The sequence below is a fragment of the Metarhizium brunneum genome, chromosome 4, assembly GCF_013426205.1.
Source record: "Metarhizium brunneum chromosome 4, complete sequence".
In the NCBI taxonomy this organism is placed as follows: Eukaryota; Fungi; Ascomycota; class Sordariomycetes; order Hypocreales; family Clavicipitaceae; genus Metarhizium; species Metarhizium brunneum.
The window spans coordinates 320,254-335,885 of NC_089425.1; the positions used below are offsets into that span (position 1 = coordinate 320,254).

At 53.6% G+C, this 15,632-nt stretch overlaps 7 protein-coding genes and 1 non-coding gene across 8 annotated transcripts; 6 read left to right on the forward strand and 2 right to left on the reverse strand.

Annotated features, from left to right (window-relative positions):
* Positions 1 to 1,200: 1,200 nt before the first annotated feature.
* klp9 (Kinesin-like motor protein 9) lies at positions 1,201 to 3,868 on the forward strand (the record flags this gene model as incomplete). The annotated part of the gene is made up of 4 exons (XM_066130857.1): positions 1,201 to 1,548; positions 1,620 to 2,041; positions 2,090 to 2,807; positions 2,864 to 3,868. The coding sequence occupies 4 exons, from the start codon at positions 1,201 to 1,203 to the stop codon at positions 3,866 to 3,868; spliced, it is 2,493 nt and encodes an 830-aa protein (XP_065987032.1).
* Positions 3,869 to 4,768: 900 nt separating this feature from the next.
* G6M90_00g067630 (uncharacterized protein) lies at positions 4,769 to 5,384 on the reverse strand (the record flags this gene model as incomplete). Its single annotated transcript, XM_014685033.1, has 2 exons — positions 4,769 to 5,110; positions 5,163 to 5,384. 2 exons carry the CDS (start codon positions 5,382 to 5,384, stop codon positions 4,769 to 4,771), a joined length of 564 nt encoding a protein of 187 aa, XP_014540519.1.
* A 1,615-nt stretch (positions 5,385 to 6,999) lies between these two features.
* Positions 7,000 to 8,103, forward strand: fpp (Farnesyl pyrophosphate synthase; the record flags this gene model as incomplete). Its single annotated transcript, XM_014685034.1, has 2 exons — positions 7,000 to 7,113; positions 7,186 to 8,103. The coding sequence occupies 2 exons, from the start codon at positions 7,000 to 7,002 to the stop codon at positions 8,101 to 8,103; spliced, it is 1,032 nt and encodes a 343-aa protein (XP_014540520.1).
* A 243-nt stretch (positions 8,104 to 8,346) lies between these two features.
* On the forward strand, positions 8,347 to 8,431 carry G6M90_tRNA00000087. Its single transcript has one exon. It is a non-coding gene; the product is annotated as a tRNA-Lys (tRNA).
* A 741-nt stretch (positions 8,432 to 9,172) lies between these two features.
* On the reverse strand, positions 9,173 to 9,849 carry SEC11 (Signal peptidase complex catalytic subunit SEC11; the record flags this gene model as incomplete). The annotated part of the gene is made up of 3 exons (XM_014685035.1): positions 9,173 to 9,395; positions 9,456 to 9,670; positions 9,769 to 9,849. The coding sequence occupies 3 exons, from the start codon at positions 9,847 to 9,849 to the stop codon at positions 9,173 to 9,175; spliced, it is 519 nt and encodes a 172-aa protein (XP_014540521.1).
* Positions 9,850 to 10,403: 554 nt separating this feature from the next.
* On the forward strand, positions 10,404 to 10,751 carry G6M90_00g067660 (uncharacterized protein; the record flags this gene model as incomplete). The annotated part of the gene is made up of 2 exons (XM_014685036.1): positions 10,404 to 10,475; positions 10,545 to 10,751. The coding sequence occupies 2 exons, from the start codon at positions 10,404 to 10,406 to the stop codon at positions 10,749 to 10,751; spliced, it is 279 nt and encodes a 92-aa protein (XP_014540522.1).
* A 545-nt stretch (positions 10,752 to 11,296) lies between these two features.
* On the forward strand, positions 11,297 to 12,570 carry G6M90_00g067670 (uncharacterized protein; the record flags this gene model as incomplete). The annotated part of the gene is made up of 6 exons (XM_014685037.1): positions 11,297 to 11,359; positions 11,417 to 11,638; positions 11,698 to 11,998; positions 12,062 to 12,180; positions 12,242 to 12,419; positions 12,479 to 12,570. The coding sequence occupies 6 exons, from the start codon at positions 11,297 to 11,299 to the stop codon at positions 12,568 to 12,570; spliced, it is 975 nt and encodes a 324-aa protein (XP_014540523.1).
* Positions 12,571 to 13,963: 1,393 nt separating this feature from the next.
* Positions 13,964 to 14,821, forward strand: G6M90_00g067680 (uncharacterized protein; the record flags this gene model as incomplete). The annotated part of the gene is made up of 1 exon (XM_014685038.1): positions 13,964 to 14,821. One exon carries the CDS (start codon positions 13,964 to 13,966, stop codon positions 14,819 to 14,821), a length of 858 nt encoding a protein of 285 aa, XP_014540524.1.
* Between the last annotated feature and the right edge of the window lie 811 nt (positions 14,822 to 15,632).

Consider the following 15,632-nt stretch of genomic DNA (forward strand, 5'->3'; position numbering starts at 1 on the left):
TTGTGTCAATAGAAGCAGTTCCTGTTTTTGCTCGGTCCTGCCACAGTCCAAGTGCTTGTGACACATGGCGAGCTTCATCACAAGTGGCGATCTATCCGTCTGTGCACTGTTGCCTGAAATGAGCACATTTCATGTTGGTCACACGCCGGTTTGGATGCGGCTCTTGTCCATAGAATTCAATGTCAACTTGTCTTTGGGCATCTGACGGACTGCCCACAGGCCCAAGCGCGCACCGCACTCGTGCATCAATGCCTCAAAGTGCGCACTTGAGGTGCGCAGTCGACGCTATTCGGCCAGAAGGAACCGAGGCAGAGACTGTCAGTTCCAAGGGTCTCAAATCTCATCATTCTCGATGAGAGGAGTGGCCTTTGGGGCCGCGTAGAAGGATAGTCACTGGTGCTGCAAGTTCACACACTGCCTAATTTCTATGCATATGTAGACAGATGTTCATCAGAACATGTTCGGGTACAGTTAAGAATCGCGATGGACTTACATGTTGTCTTGGGAGAGTACTCCGTAGTTTACAGTCAAAACGCGTCAGCTAATTTCGAGCCCTGCTATAGGGTACGAGTTATGAGTACATATGTAGTGAATCAGTAGACCAGCCAACGCCAACTAGGCGTTGAGAAAACAAACCTACGGCGGGTTGGAGACTTGAAGTAAAATTATTATGTAGTTTCTGATATAGTCCCTGTCGAAAAGGAAACACAAATGCAACAGTCTATCCAACTCGTGCTCAGTTTGAACGGCCAGGCCATGGAGCCTAAACGAGCTGGGCAAACTTGAGAAAACTACAACAAACTTGAAAGTTCAATGAATAAGATACGAGCACAATAAATTCAGCAGCGAATTGTTTTTTTTTTCTCCTTTTCCCATCAATGCGCGATCCCAGACTGCCTTGTTCAATGCTAAATGCAAGGCACGAATCGCGTAGACCCGGACCCCGTTGCCCGGCCAGCCACACCAACGATCCCAGACAAAAGTAAACAGTGGACCAACGACGCTCGACCCATTTCGTCAACCGACCAAGGTCGCATACACCCGGCCTATTGTTTCTATTCTCTCCCACCTGCAGAGCTCCCCTGGCAGGTAGTATCATCATCGTCCATATTCTAGTCGTGCATCCTTCCACACAGCATCCGATTTGACCGACGACGCATCACCAACACCATCCATCGGTTTGCAACCGCGCCGCCAACCATGGAAGCGCCTCCCAAACCATCATCCCACAACCTCTTCGAGGTGTACCTGCGTCTTCGCCCGCCGCCGGCCGGCGCCACTTCGACACCAGATCGCATCCTGAACATCGAGGAGCCCGAGGACAAGGAAAAGTCGCACCCGTCGCACATTACGCTGAACCCGCCGACCGATCGACGGCGGGCTATTGAAAAGTTTGCCTTTACCAGGGTATTCGAGGACGATGCCTCGCAGCTGGACGTTTTCCACTGCACAGAGATTGCCTCTCTGGCCGAGGGTGTGTTGGGCCCCCGGGGCGGCGACGGGACGGATGCCGTCGTTGCGACGCTCGGAGTGACGGGCTCAGGAAAGGTGAGTTTTTGTCCCTCGTCCACGCCAGCAAGCAACGGGGCGAGTGCATCTCTAATCGAGGGCTGTTGTAGACACACACGATTTTGGGATCCAAGTCGCAGCGCGGCCTGACCCAGCTTGCGCTCGATGTTCTTTTCCGATCCATTGGCCCGAACATGCTCGAGTCGACGTCGCTTCCGTCGGTTATCGAATCCCTCCAGGCGTGCGATCCGTCAGAGTCGGTTCTCTCGGCGGCGTCGTGCTTTCTTGAATCTGTTTTTGCCGATGCGTTGGGCCACTCGCGAGGGCCTTCGCGGGCGGCAACGCCCATGCTGGTACGACCATCCATGCCGCGCGTCTCTTTTGTCCGCTCTCCCGAGTCGTCGTGCGGCGCGTATCCCAAGGGTGGTTTGGCAGTCCAGATCCCGGGGACGTACCCCGATTCAGCTGCGTCAAGCCCGAAAAGTGTCAGGCTTGTCAGTGAGACGGAGCAGAACCGCAAGCTGAAGGAGCAGTAGGATAGCTTCGTTCAACAAGGTGGTCTGCTCACGCTCACGCCCAGCCAGGATGCTGGCGTTGCTGCATCGCTTCCCAAGCGGGAGAGGGAGAGCAAGAGGCACTTCATGTCCCTGACTGCCACTGCGCGTGTGAAGAATGTTACTAAACTGGGAGTAAAGGGAGACCACGGCGTCATGTCGCCTGGACCGCGACGAAACCTTGCCCGACCGTCTGCGCTTCCCCAGACGCCCGACATCAGCGGCATCAACATTTCGTGCGATTCGTCGGCCGAGTACGCCATTGTCGTGTCCATGTACGAAGTCCACAACGACCGAATCTACGACCTCCTCACGCCTGCGACCAGGTCGGCCGCCACGAAAGAGTTTCGCAGACGGCCGCTGCTCTTCAAGTCGACGGAGCTGTCTCCCGACCGAAAGGTTGTTGCCGGCCTGCGCAAGGTAGTCTGCGCCTCGTTCAAGGATGCCATCATGGTGCTCGAGGCTGGCCTTTTGGAGCGCCGGGTTGCTGGTACTGGCAGCAACAGCGTTTCCAGCCGGAGCCACGGCTTCTTCTGCTTCGAGGTCAAGAAGCGCACCAGAAGCAGGCGGCCTGGGCCTTGGGGCGGGAGCAAGCTTACTATTGTCGACTTGGCCGGCAGTGAGCGTGCTCGAGAGGCAAAGACTCAGGGTGCCACGTTGGTTGAAGCTGGCAAGATTAACGAGAGTCTGATGTATCTGGGGCAGTGTCTGCAGACGCAGAGCGAGCTGTCGTCGTCAACCAAGGTGAGCTTGCTTTATCTGCTGAGATTGTATCCCTGTGGCCATGCTAACTCTGTCAGCCCAACGTTGTCCCATATCGCCAGTGTAAACTGACGGAGTTGCTCTTCTCCAATTCATTTCCGTCCTCGTCTTCCACAGCGCACCCTCACGCCCCTCGTCGCAATCCTCAGCGAGGCGTCATGATTGTGACTGCCGACCCGAGGGGCGACTTCAACGCAACGTCTCAGATTCTGCGGTACAGCGCTCTGGCACGAGAGGTGACGGTTCCCCGTATCCCATCCATCACGGCTACGATTCTTGCTCAAGCGCCGCCGACGGGCAATCCGCGGCCAGTCAGTCCCGTGCAACACCACCCCCGACCCTTTGTGCCGCCCGGTTCGTCGGCATCATACAGAAACCACACGCCGCCCACGAATGTGGACGAGCGCGCAACCATGGAGATTGCCGCACTGGAAATCGCCAGAATGAGCGACGAAATCGACCAGCTCCGCGTAGAAGTCGACGAGCAGCTGGAAGCACGCATGACGGCCGAAGCGCACCTGCTGAGCATGGAGGACCGCATGCTCGACCTCGAAGCTGCCATCCGCGACGAGTGCGCCACAGAGTTCGAGCAGCGCCTCCTGCTGGAGCTGTCCCGCTTCAAGGCCTCCCTGAGCCTGGAGCAGGAGCGCAACGAAGAGCACTGGGATCGCAAGGTGGACATCCTCGAGCGCGGTCTGGAAAACGCCCCCGACGACGGCGAGTGCGACAAGGAGAATGTCCTCGTGGAGGACCTCACGCAAGAGGTCGAGCGTCTGCGGCGGGAAAACGCCATTCTCAAGCGCGAACTGGCCGGTCGGAGTCCCACCAAGCGCAAGCCCCTCGAGGAGAGGGACGATTTCTCGCCCGCGACGGCGGCGACCTCCTCCAAGGACGGCGTGGCCAATCTGGGCAGGAAGCTGGAGCGGATGCGCGTGAGTGCGGATAGCCTGAGGGCCGCGAGTGCGAACGCGGCCGGCGGGAGCCCCAAGAAGATGCGCAAGCTGGCTAGCACGAAGCGCTGGGAAGAGGCGGGTGACTTTTGAACGTTTATGTCTATGTGGCGATAAAAGGCCGCTGGTGGCGATGAATACCCTTGTCTTATCGACTCTGTACAGGGACTGGCGTTGGGAATACCTCTTTTTTTTGGCCACATTTGGTACTTGTTTAGCTTCATCTGCTGTATTACCTTTGATATTTAATTGGTATTTGATAGAATATTTTGTTAATTACTACTATTCTCTGTGGCCACTATGTGCGCTGACTGGACTGCCACTTTGTATCCTGTCCTGTCCGCGGCACTTTCTTGCCATGGCGGCACGGCCGTGAATAGAACATTTGAACTTGACGATATCAAAGTTGCACAGTGCCTAGGTGGCTGGCTCGGAGATTTCTGTATAGGGGCTTGTGAGGCCGTGGTGCTACATATGTACGCATGTTGGGCGTCTGGTAGTACTTTGTGCCTTCTGGTGCTGCCAGGCGGCACATGGTGCGGCTTGTGGTATTGACATGTCAATACGCTGACATTTCTTCCACGATGGAGGCGGCAAGGTCTGGGCGTTGGATGTCTGTTCCGAGGCCGGAATTTTGACTTGCTATTCATGATGCATGTTGGTACTCGCGAAATACTGCGCGTGTATGTGAACTAACTCATGTATGTATTATTAGGTGATGCGTCATGTCTATGCGGGTACTAATTATGTGGGCATCTATCTATATTGGACTTCAAGGTTTCTCCCGAGTATCAATACACTCCAGGCTGGGTCTGCAACAACTGAGCTGTACCGGGGGTGTAAAACTCCCTGACTGCGTGGTCCTTTCGTCGCCTCCCATCTCGGCGGCGGCAGGCTGCGTCTGGACAGGCGCGGGATGGACCTACGCCGTGGGCACCAACTGCTGCTGCTGCTGATGGCCGGGGGCGACCTACCACCCCTGGGGAGGGGGGCCTAGTACGGCCTCGAGGCGATGGCGGCGCTGCGCTGCCGGCGGATGAGGGCGAGGGTGTCGGCGCAGGCGACGACGAAGAGGATAAATTCGACGGCGGCGAGAAGCAGCGCGAGGACGGGGGACCCCACGACCATCGGTGACACACGCTTATCCTTGCACCAGCCGTCGCTGTTGGGGCAAATCAAGGCGGCAGAGCTGGCGAGCGTGGCGCCTATAAAGACGGCAAAGAGCGAGAGGACCAGGCAGACGACGACGTGGACGCCTGGGTGGATGCCGGCTTTCCAGTTGCACTTGCCGCGGACAATGAGCTCGGCGAGGCTCCAGAAAAAGGCCATGATGAACTAGGGAGCATATTAGCAGTTGTCCTTTGGACATATAAGGACGACAACGTACTAGGAGAGTAGCAACCGCGGCGGAGACATGGTACATCCCCCCGGTTATTCTTACGAGTGAAAAGTCGAAGCCCATGCCGATGATGGACATGGCCATGACGAGGACGTGGACACTTGTAATTATTATCCTGTTGGACTGGGGCGGATGCTGGAACGGCTGGGGGGCGGCCATGTATGTGACGGGCCCTTGGGGATTCATCTGCGCCTGCTGTTGCTGCTCCATCTGGGAAGACTGCTTTGGGGCCTTGGTTTGAATCGTGAAGCGAGCGTGGTATTATTGATGCGTTTGAGATCAGTTGATGCCTGTCCGAGCCGGGTGAAGCCTGTCTTGATTCCTGAACGTCGGCGTGGCCAGACAGCACTCGGGGGTATCCAAGCAGCAGAAGCGAGTGACTGTACACGAAGCAGTAAAAAACCAAGGAATCGAAGGACGAGATTCAACACCGAGGGGGACGAATCGCGAATAAAAGCACATGCAGGCGCTGGGATGATCAGGCAGGTGCGGCGCCGCAGTCGCCAGCGTCCACAGAGGTCAACTGAGCAACCCCTCCCTCGGCGACTTCTGCATCTGGCGCGTCACTGCCTCAAATCATCGTCAACCAACTGGTCATACTCGACATCTGATGGTCTCATTTTAGCCTGTTGCTTAATTCATCGCTGGGCGTCTGGTTCTGGGCTGCCAAGCTCGGGGGGTTCGACTGCTGCGTGTTTATTTGCCCTAATGTTTCCTTTTTGCGTTTGATCCCTGGTGCTGCAGCATTCTGTATTTTTACACGAATTGCTCGGCAGGGGGATGAGTCGCGATGAGGGCGAGTATGATTATTGTGTTGCGCAGGCTGGTGCGTACAAATGCTTGCTGCTCTCGTCGATTCAATACATTCACTCGATTTCCCTTCATTAATGAACATTGCCTCTGTCCAGATGTCCTTCGGTACGGCTCTGTATGGCGCACAATACACCCTGGCAGACCGGTTCATGTCGCAAGGTCAATCTCGGGCAATCGCATCCTGTGTCCACAGTAGAACTTGCCGGCGAATATTCGACCACGGAGGAAAAGGTGCGTTGAGCATGATGGAATTGGAATAGTAGCAGAATGTCTTTCTGTATGATCCCGCGGTATTGTATTGGAGTCTGCTGCAGTAGTAGCTGCCGACTACTCCTGTTCTGTCCACCGTTGCGCAACATATACCACTTATACTGTTTGTTGTGTTTTCCGGCGGCATACGGAGTACGCCGACTACTGGTGTTGTGAAATCTGAGTCGAGTTGCTACCGCGGCCGAAGAATGTTGCCACATTATATGTAGTCTCGACTTAGAAAAAGACACAAAGAGCGGCACTGTCAACTGGTCGTAGTCCGAGGTCAAGAGGATTCAATCAATTGATGACAGACTTGCATATCAGTCCACGAGACCAGGCTCTAAAAAAAATTAGCAGCGCCTTCTAAAGACCATGTGATACCACATGCAGACACTTGCTGGCTGTCCAAGTCCAGCAGCATGATGCAGCCAAGCTCAGGTAGCCTCACCATTCTCTGCTGGGGCCTTGAACAGCACGTGGATAATATACTGCACCCTTATTCCGTCTGCATTGACGGCTATAAAGCAGTATCGTTGCGCCTCATTTTCTTGGCTACCACGTCAATAATTTATCATGTGACATTGCAGCTCGCTTGTGGGCCGCATCAGAAGACGGGAGGGACTACAGCACTGATCTAGATTTTCTGAGTGCTTGCTTGTCATCAAGTTCCATCTAATCCGAGGCCAATGGAGCCATAAATATCGTCCGTGTATTCGTAACCAACACTCTATACGAAGTACCATCGGTGCGACCCAAGAAGATGGATGCCCTGAGACACGAGCTGCGAGCAGCGTATGCCAGCCTAGACACCACGGTTACCCAATACCTTGTGTCTGAGGGGTTTGGTGATGCAACTGTCAATCATTTCAGCCAGGTAAAGCACCCAACGTCGCACGTACATGATGAAAGGGCTCATGTCTTTTACCAACACAACTGCGCTCCGTAGTGCTTTTCTGCAAACGTCGGGACCGGCAAGCTGCATCGCGGACTGGCAACTCTCTACATCGGCAAGCAGCTTGCCAAAAATGAAGTGAGCGAGGAACAATCGAAGCAGCTCTCCGTCCTCGCATGGCTGGTAGAGATGCTGGGCGCGCACTACCTGATCCTCGACGACATAATGGACGACTCGACAACCCGGCGCGGCGAGCCCTGCTGGTATCGGCAGCCGCAGATCGGCTTGATGGCCATCAACGACGCGTGCATACTCAAGTCCACCATCTTCTTCCTCCTCAAGACCTTCTTCCGCCAGCACCCGGCGTACACCAACATGGTCGACCTCTTCGTCGACAACGGCCTCCACACCGAGCTGGGTCAGCTGTGCGATCTCGCTGCCGCCAGGGAGCCCGACATTGCAAACTTCACCATGGAGCAGTACTGGGCCATTGTCAAGGACAAGTCGTCGTACAGCATTTCCGGCCCCGTCACGTTGGCCCTGGAGTACTGGCAGCTCGCCACGCCCAAGAATCTGCGGCAGACGCGCGACTTTTCCGTGGCGCTGGGCGAGTATTTCCAGGTAAACGACGACTACGTCGACGTGTTTGGGGACTATGCCGTCACGGGCAAACACGGGACGGATATCCAGGACAACAAGTGTACTTGGTTCATCATTGAGGCCTTGTCGCGGGCAAACGACGCGCAGCGACGGCGTCTGCTGGAGGGGTACGGGAAGAAGGACGCGTCTCGGGTTGACGAGGTGAAGCAGGTATTTGCCGAGCTGGGGCTGCAGCAGGCGTTTAGGGCCTATGAGGAGCAGCAAAGAGCCAAGATAGAGGGCATTATCGCGGCCGTGGACGAGAGCGAAGGGCTGAAGCGTGATGTATTTCGCGCCTTGTTTGATGGGTTCAGAAAGGGCCGGCAATTTTGAGGACGATTTTTGGAAGGAGACGGGGCGCGCCAGTCCACGAATTGCGCACAGCCTTGATGTGCCTAGTGTAATGGCGAAAATATCGTCAATTTCTTTGCTAGATGTGAGACTTGGAACGGATTTGCAGACGATTCACCCAAGATTTTTTGGTCCTTTAAAGAAAGAAAAAAGAACGGCAAAAAGGACAGGAAAAGAACCAAAAAAGAAAGCCGACTACATCTCAATCATTTATAATATAGGAAAAGCCCGATGCGGGGGTCGAACCCGCAACCTTGAGATTTCGTGTACTCGTAAGAGTCTCACGCTCTACCGATTGAGCTAACCGGGCGTCTTTACGACAACTGGCTTCGGAGCCGAAGATTTTCCATCTATATTCCAAGTTTCAATACGGAGTACCCACCCATAATTCTTGCTCCTCATATAGATTCTAGGAAGTTGGTGCTGTCTTTCCACGTACCCTGTACTGACATTCAGTGTGATTGTGATGTCGCAACTAAAGCGACAAAGAAGACGACTGGTGCGGCTATAGTTGAACTGAACAGATTGTGTGATGAGAGTGATTTGTCTCATTCGCATCTTTACATGGATAAACTTTTGTGGTGTAGTTAGCTGTGCACCGTAGAAACATGTGCTGCTGGCATTGTCTGGTAAATGAATCCAAAAGTTTACCAGCGCAGCAAGATGATTCAGGACATGCGTCTTGTCCCAAAGGCTCCAGAGCAGCACACCGTACACCATCTCGACTCGGCATTCGGTGTTGGACGGGCGTTTAGCGGATAATCTACATAAGATGCGAGACCAACAGGTTCGGTTGCTGGATGGGTTGCGTCAACTAGTGCGAGTGCAGCAGTTAGTCATTCGTTCGTGAGGTAGAATCTTGGAAGGCCGCGGCTCTCTGATGAAGTTGTATATTGCAATTCTTTGTTCCCCCCATCCATTGCTGCTGCAGTTCAGCCTGTGGTGGCTCTCAATGACCTGGATCTGTCAAAGATTCTAGGGACTTAATGTCCTAGTGCCAGCATTGCATAGTATTTTCCCAAGTGTAGTACAGAATCTGCCCTGCCCCTCTTTACTCCCTCTGAATCACCACCAGTAAGCCCATGATACCCAGCATGACCGTCTTCAACCAAGGGTGTTCTGACAACAAAATTGTGACGTATCCAACAAATGGAAAGTATCCGATTACGCTGCCGATAATGTCCTCACGCTCTAGATAGTCCTGGCCACGAGCGTAGAGATCTGTGTCGTCGGCATTATTGTTGTCTCCTTTGGTGAGAAGCTTCGCCTTGTCCCTGCAGAATTATCAGTCAGCACATGCCGTCCTCTGACCGCCGCGCCAGAAGCAAACCTACCCAGTTCCAAATTTGCGAACCACTCTGTGGACAATGGGGATATCTTTGCCCTTCACATTGTACACGACAACCTCACCCACCGCCGTCTCTTGCCACACGTTTCGATTCCATAACAGGAGGAGGTCACCACGTTGGAAAGCTGGTTCCATGGAGCCCGAGAGGACGACGACGATCGGGGAGGGGGAGTCGGTAGCTACTGAAAGACCTTTCCACATCTACCATTTGATCAGTAAATTGTCCATTCAAAGCTCGGCCATGCCGAAAACTTGGTCATGAAAGGAATTGGGTGTTTTGCCGTGTGACCTAGACGTACCATGAAGGCGGTTGAAAGTATCATGGCAAAGTTCATAAGCTGCGCAGCAGCTTGCCGCGGGTTCTGGAGACCTGACAACATCTTGATCAAACAATGTGGATATACTGAAGAGGGATTTCGAGCAGTCGTCTTAGGTTGTCGACGAAACCTAGGGTCGTAGCAGCGTTGCAGCTGCGCCAAATGCTCGGTTGAACCTTTGGGAATGCGATGCGTGACAGCCTGGCGTCTTCGGAACTCGACATCAGGACATGGTGGCCCTGCTCAGGAACGGAGTGCGCACGGACCACCCATCCATCCAGCTGGCAGCCAGCTTCAGCCTCAGTCGTTGGATCAATTGGTGCACCAGCCACAAATGCAGCCACATTTCGAGGAGTCGATGGTTGAGGTCTGTGGGTCCCGCAGCACTTACCACCTCGATCTCAAGATTGGATTGTGATGTCATGGAGAGTCTGGAGGGAGGGGATCGGTGTTCGACTGCCCAGGTATTTAATGGGTGGAAAGCTCAGTCTTTCGCAAGAGTTTCTATGAGAGTGACTCACTGGTCCCTTCTATCAGGCTGCCAGCAAGCTCACCCAGACTGAACTTGACTCGTTTGAACCAAGACTAACGCAACACTTGACGCGACATTGACCATAATGGCCGAAAACATTCCCCAGGAGCCTAGCCTTGTTCAAGGCCATGTTCAGTATGCCAAAGGAATTGCAGAGGTAAGTACTTAAAATGCATGAAACACCAGAGCCATCCTCCGCCTCGCAGACCACTGACAGGGTTCGCAGGCAGCTGTTGGGGACATGACTGGATCGCATCCCTGGAAGTCGTCAGGCGAGCAAGACAAGGCAGCGGGCATATCGGCTATGAAAACAGCAGGAGAGAAGAGGGATGCTTCCCAAGGATACGGAAAGCCCGAGGAACTGGCTGGCAAGCTGACGGGCTGCGAGGGCATGAAGAAGGAGGGGAGCGAGAGCAGCAGCAGGAAGCACTGAGTGGTTAATGGAGTGAGATTTTGAAGCGTCCGGCCTGGCCGAGCCTGTAGCATGTAAGATATCATGTGTAGGATACAAATGATGGATGACTGATAAATAGTCTCGCTGATCTAGTATTGCCAGAGCAGTAAGAAACGCGAAGGGAAAAGAAACCCCTGCCAGCAGTTGGGGTTGAGGACCGTGAATTGGATTGACCTTCAGTTTGCTCGAAGGCGGAGCTTGGCCGACTGCACCTAGTTCCTTCCTACAACAATCTCCAGGACCACTTTCCCTGTGACAAACAATACCCAAGGAGAACGCACAAGCATTGCTTTCTTTTCCCTCTTTGTCTCTTCTCGTCTTTTCGTTTTTCTTCTTCTCTCCCACAGCCGCCATCCCATCTCCCACCCTCGCATTCACACCCATCCATCTTCATTTGCTTGCCAGCCCGGCGTCTGCTGGTTGTTTTTGGTCTCTGCAGATTTTAGACTCAGTCCACCCCGTATTTTACCTCTCAATTCTCTGTGTCTCTCTTCACGGCATCGTCTCCGGCCACCCATCTGAAAATGTCGTCCACTCCACTTCTCAGTCAGAATGGCCTCCCTGCTCCTGTCATCATGCAGGACCACGTAAGTGATTCTCTACCCCAATGACACATGAGAAATCGCTAATCGAGTTGGACCCAGCCCGTCTTCCTCCGGTGCAGCCATTCCCCGTGGCGATGGATTCCTCAGAACGCTTTAGTCGGCCTTCGTGGTTGCGTCCTCGCGTACCTTGTGGCAACGTCAGTCATGACGGGGCACTACAAGATGAATGTGGAAGAATCAGAAGACAGTCCGTTGGCCAACATGTTCGACTTTTCACTCATATCTTATGCCATGACCTTCATGTACCATTTGATCACGTTTGTGAGTCTTTCTGTTTGTGCTCTATTGAACAAGTTCGGCAGCGCTAACCATTCTGTCAGGCGTGGACATTTACTCACCTGTACTACCCCGAACCGAACGAGGTAGAAGGCCGAGCCGAGAGATGGATCATCAAGACCATGTCCCTACCGCGGAATATGGCAAGCCAGCGGAAGCAATTCCACTTCAACTTGTTCTACATTATAACCACAGTGTTTTGCTTCATGAACACCACCATCTACTGGTTCGTTACCAGGCAGCACGACGCAGGTGATGCTGCCAATGTGGCATCCAAAGTCGCTGCCAATGTGATTGGCGCTTCTGTGAACATGTCTTCAGCGGCTACTATTCCAGACACACCATGTATGCCATCTTGAAATAATGACCTTGGTAGTTTATTATCCTGTCAGCTCACAGTTACTTTAGTCAGCGACCTGTTTGGCGAAGGATGGTTCCCGGGATTCATGAAGATCAATATGCATGCCATCAACTCCTGCATAATGACTATCGAATGTTTCTTCTTCAATAGCATCAAGAAACCTCATGTAAGTTTCCGTTGGGCAATCAGGCATCAGTGTATCCTGAAGCTAGCTAACTGTACACCAGGCTATCGGGTCATCCATTCTCTGCACGGCGGCCCTGTCTGGGCTTTATCTTGTTTGGGGCGGTATTGGCAAGTCCGTCTCCGGCAAGTTTCCCTTTTTCTGGATGGACGAGGAGCAGGTTGGTTCCAAAGAAGCCGTGTCAGTCTACTGCACCGGATTCGTAGGGCTCTCCGTTATGAGTAAGTTATCAACACTTCATGAACCACGTGCCCGGTGGAGCACTAACTAGATTTTGCAGTGTTCGCCCTGATGCATGGATTTGTTGGTATTCGTGAAAGCCTTACTCGACGTTCTGAGTCTCGTGGCGCCAACGAAAGCCTCGACTCCTGAGCTCGATGACGCCGTTGACGTCGACACGAGCATGGGCACTATGCCCAGACCGAACCCCCTGAGAATTTCCCACGGCGAAGAGTAATAAAAACAGAAGGAACTTATTAAATGGGGATTAGTATTTTCTAAACTGGCATCTCATATGACCCTGCAGTCCGTAGTCAATTGACCTAAGATTTGACCTCTGCATTCTCATTACCTGGTACAAGTGCATGGTTACCTGTTTAGGTATATCAAGGTCCAAAGCCGCCGCGGAGTCCCACAAAATTAGGTACAGGGAGAATGGGTCGTCTCCACCCGAGTTTCGTTTGACAGGTCTTGTCGATGGACCCGACTGACTTGAGACCGAGTGTCTCGTGGTTCAGAACTCAGACGGTGACGTACCTGAGCGGTGCCTGATGATGTGAGGCTGGAGTGAGCTACGGCTAAGCTTTGGACGCATGATTGATGCCTTGAGTAGTTGATTTGGCGGATAGATGTACAACATGTGCTGCAGGATCACCCCGGGACCTGAATGGGCGTGCTGGCGCTCGGGCACCAAGCCAGCGCAGGTTCCTCTGTTGGCGCGCATGCAGATATCTTCACGTGGAAGTAGTATGGAAGTTGGGACTCGGACGGCTCACCCAAGTTGGGCCTGTAGTTGGGATGATGAGCATAAGCGAGAGTAAATTATTGCCACCCAAAGCAATGCATTCTGGAGATGGGTGCGGGAATTTAGGACGACAAACAGTGTGGCAGACTGTCAAGGCTGTGACTCTGAAGGCTGGTGTGACACTGCATGCGTGGTCGATGGTGTGGTCGTGAACGAAGCCAGCCAAAGGGATGCGTCTTGTTCACATTTCACATGCATGACGGTGACATGGGCCCAGTTGGCGGCCCTCAGAATGCTGGCGCAGAATACAGGATCCCTGCCAGTCCTGATGTTGGCTGGAACTTGGGACCCCGGCTGGGTACAAATAAGTCACATCTCCCACGCAGCCTTATTTCCGATTCCCCTTCCTCCCCACTCACAACCATAAGTAGGGTCGCAAAGCTTCACACGAGGATCTATCGTCTTGATTTCAAGGAGGTATTTCCTCTCCCGGACCCGCCTGTCAATCCCCTTGTGCGTCATTCACTCTTTTACCCGTCCCCCAACCCGCGCCTCCTCGCTCTTTTCGTCGCTCTCTAGCCAAGTTATCAACACGCAACGCCCGGTGTCGAGGACAATTTCCAGTCAGACACTGAAGTGCCGACCCCTTCCGACCCGGACCAGACAAGAGACGCTCATTTTCTCCCTTTCCAGTGGCCGTTCCTTGTCTGCCCTCGGCCGCGTTGCGCCGTCCTGCCCGAGCTGCTCTTTAGTTCCTAATCGAAACCTCGCCGTCAAATCGAACCCCACAGCACCGCAGCCATGTTCAGCAAACGCAGCTTCAAGTCGCAAGACCAGAGCCGCGTGGACAAGTCTGCGAGACTAAAGAAGCCGGGCTCTGTCCGGGATCCCACGAAGCTATCGAAACTGCAAAGATCGCTCACTGAGCAAGACCGTATTGCCCAAAAGTCCACTACGCCCTCGCCCATTGTGACTCTCACGGTTGGACGCGAGGGCAGGCTCTTTGCAGCGCACGAGGACGTGCTCCGCCAGTCGCCGTTCTTTGACGCGGCTTGCCGAGGCAACTTCCCCGATGCGCAGAGCAGGAGGATCTCTCTCCCCGACGAGGAACCCGAGGTCTTCTCCGCCATTCTCGAGTATCTTTACAAGGGCGACTACTACCCGCGCCTGTTGCACAACAGGTCCCGCAACTCCTGGGATCTCGAGGACCGTGTGCGGACGCCTCACACGTCACCAAACCCCGAAATTGGAGGTGGCCGCGCAGGTACGGTTCCCGACGCCACCGTTTTCGTATACAGCGTGGGGGCCGATGTCCTCCGCGACACGGTCATCTACTGTGCCGCGGAGCGATACGGCCTCGAGGAGCTCAAGCGTCTGGCCTTGCGCAAACAAGGCCTGCAATCTGGTATCGATGTGTCAACCATCTTGCGGTCCGCCCAGTACGCCTATGCCCACACGCCCGACTCGGATAGCCGCCTGCGCGCTCATTACCTCGCCCTGATCATCCGCTGCCGCAAGACGTTCAAGCGGAGCGGGACCATGCAAGCTGAGATGGAAGCCGGTGGCAGCAAACTGTTCTTTGACTTGTTTGTGGCCATGTGCAATCACCTGGATGACGTCATTGACGTGACGAGCGCGCGCACGCCCAAGACGGTCTGAAGGGCTGGTTGACTTGCAGCACGTGCAGGTCAAACACAAATCAAGTCTCTGAATATATCGTGCTTGCGTAACAGATCGACAGGGATTACAAAGATGGAGGATCAAAATGTGGAATGAACAGTCGGAAAGAAGTCAACAATCCAAAAGCCCCCAAGAGGGAAACCAAAAAAAAAAAAAGTCACGAAGTAGGAGAGATTGGTGTGGACTTTTAGACATCCGCATGGCGTTTTGAACCGAGTTTCGATCTCCCCTCATCAGATTGGCGTCTTACCATTTAGGGAGTTGTCTTGTTATTGCTCTCTGTTTGCTTCTTGCGAGGTGGCCGGCTGACAACTTGATGAGTTACCGAGTCGAGAGGAAGTAATTCCCGCCGTGGTATACGGACCTTGGTCCTCCGCTCAACCCTTTTTGTGATTTTTTTTTTGTGTTCTTGGGGGGGTTCTCGCTACTATTTTTCTTGGCGGCCTGCTCTTTTTAGTCTTTTCCGCATCTCCACTCGGTGTCCCTGACGCATGTTGCGTTTTCTGGGGCGTTTTTACTTGTTCAACTCTGGCGTTTTTGCTTTGCTACTGTGGTGTGTTAGGACATTGTTGTTTCGTGTTCTTGTGGTGCCACTTGGTTTTCTAGACAACAGATTGAATTGGTTTAGATGGGAAGCAATGGCTCTGGTGGCTCTGTTGCATTGTTTTATTGCATCGCGTTACAGTCCACCTTTACTTTGGGCCCAGATTGAATCCCCCTTGCCGGTGTTGGCCCTTGTTTACGTACTGCTTTGCTTACTGCTTTCAGAACAGACAGATGGAGTCTTTTT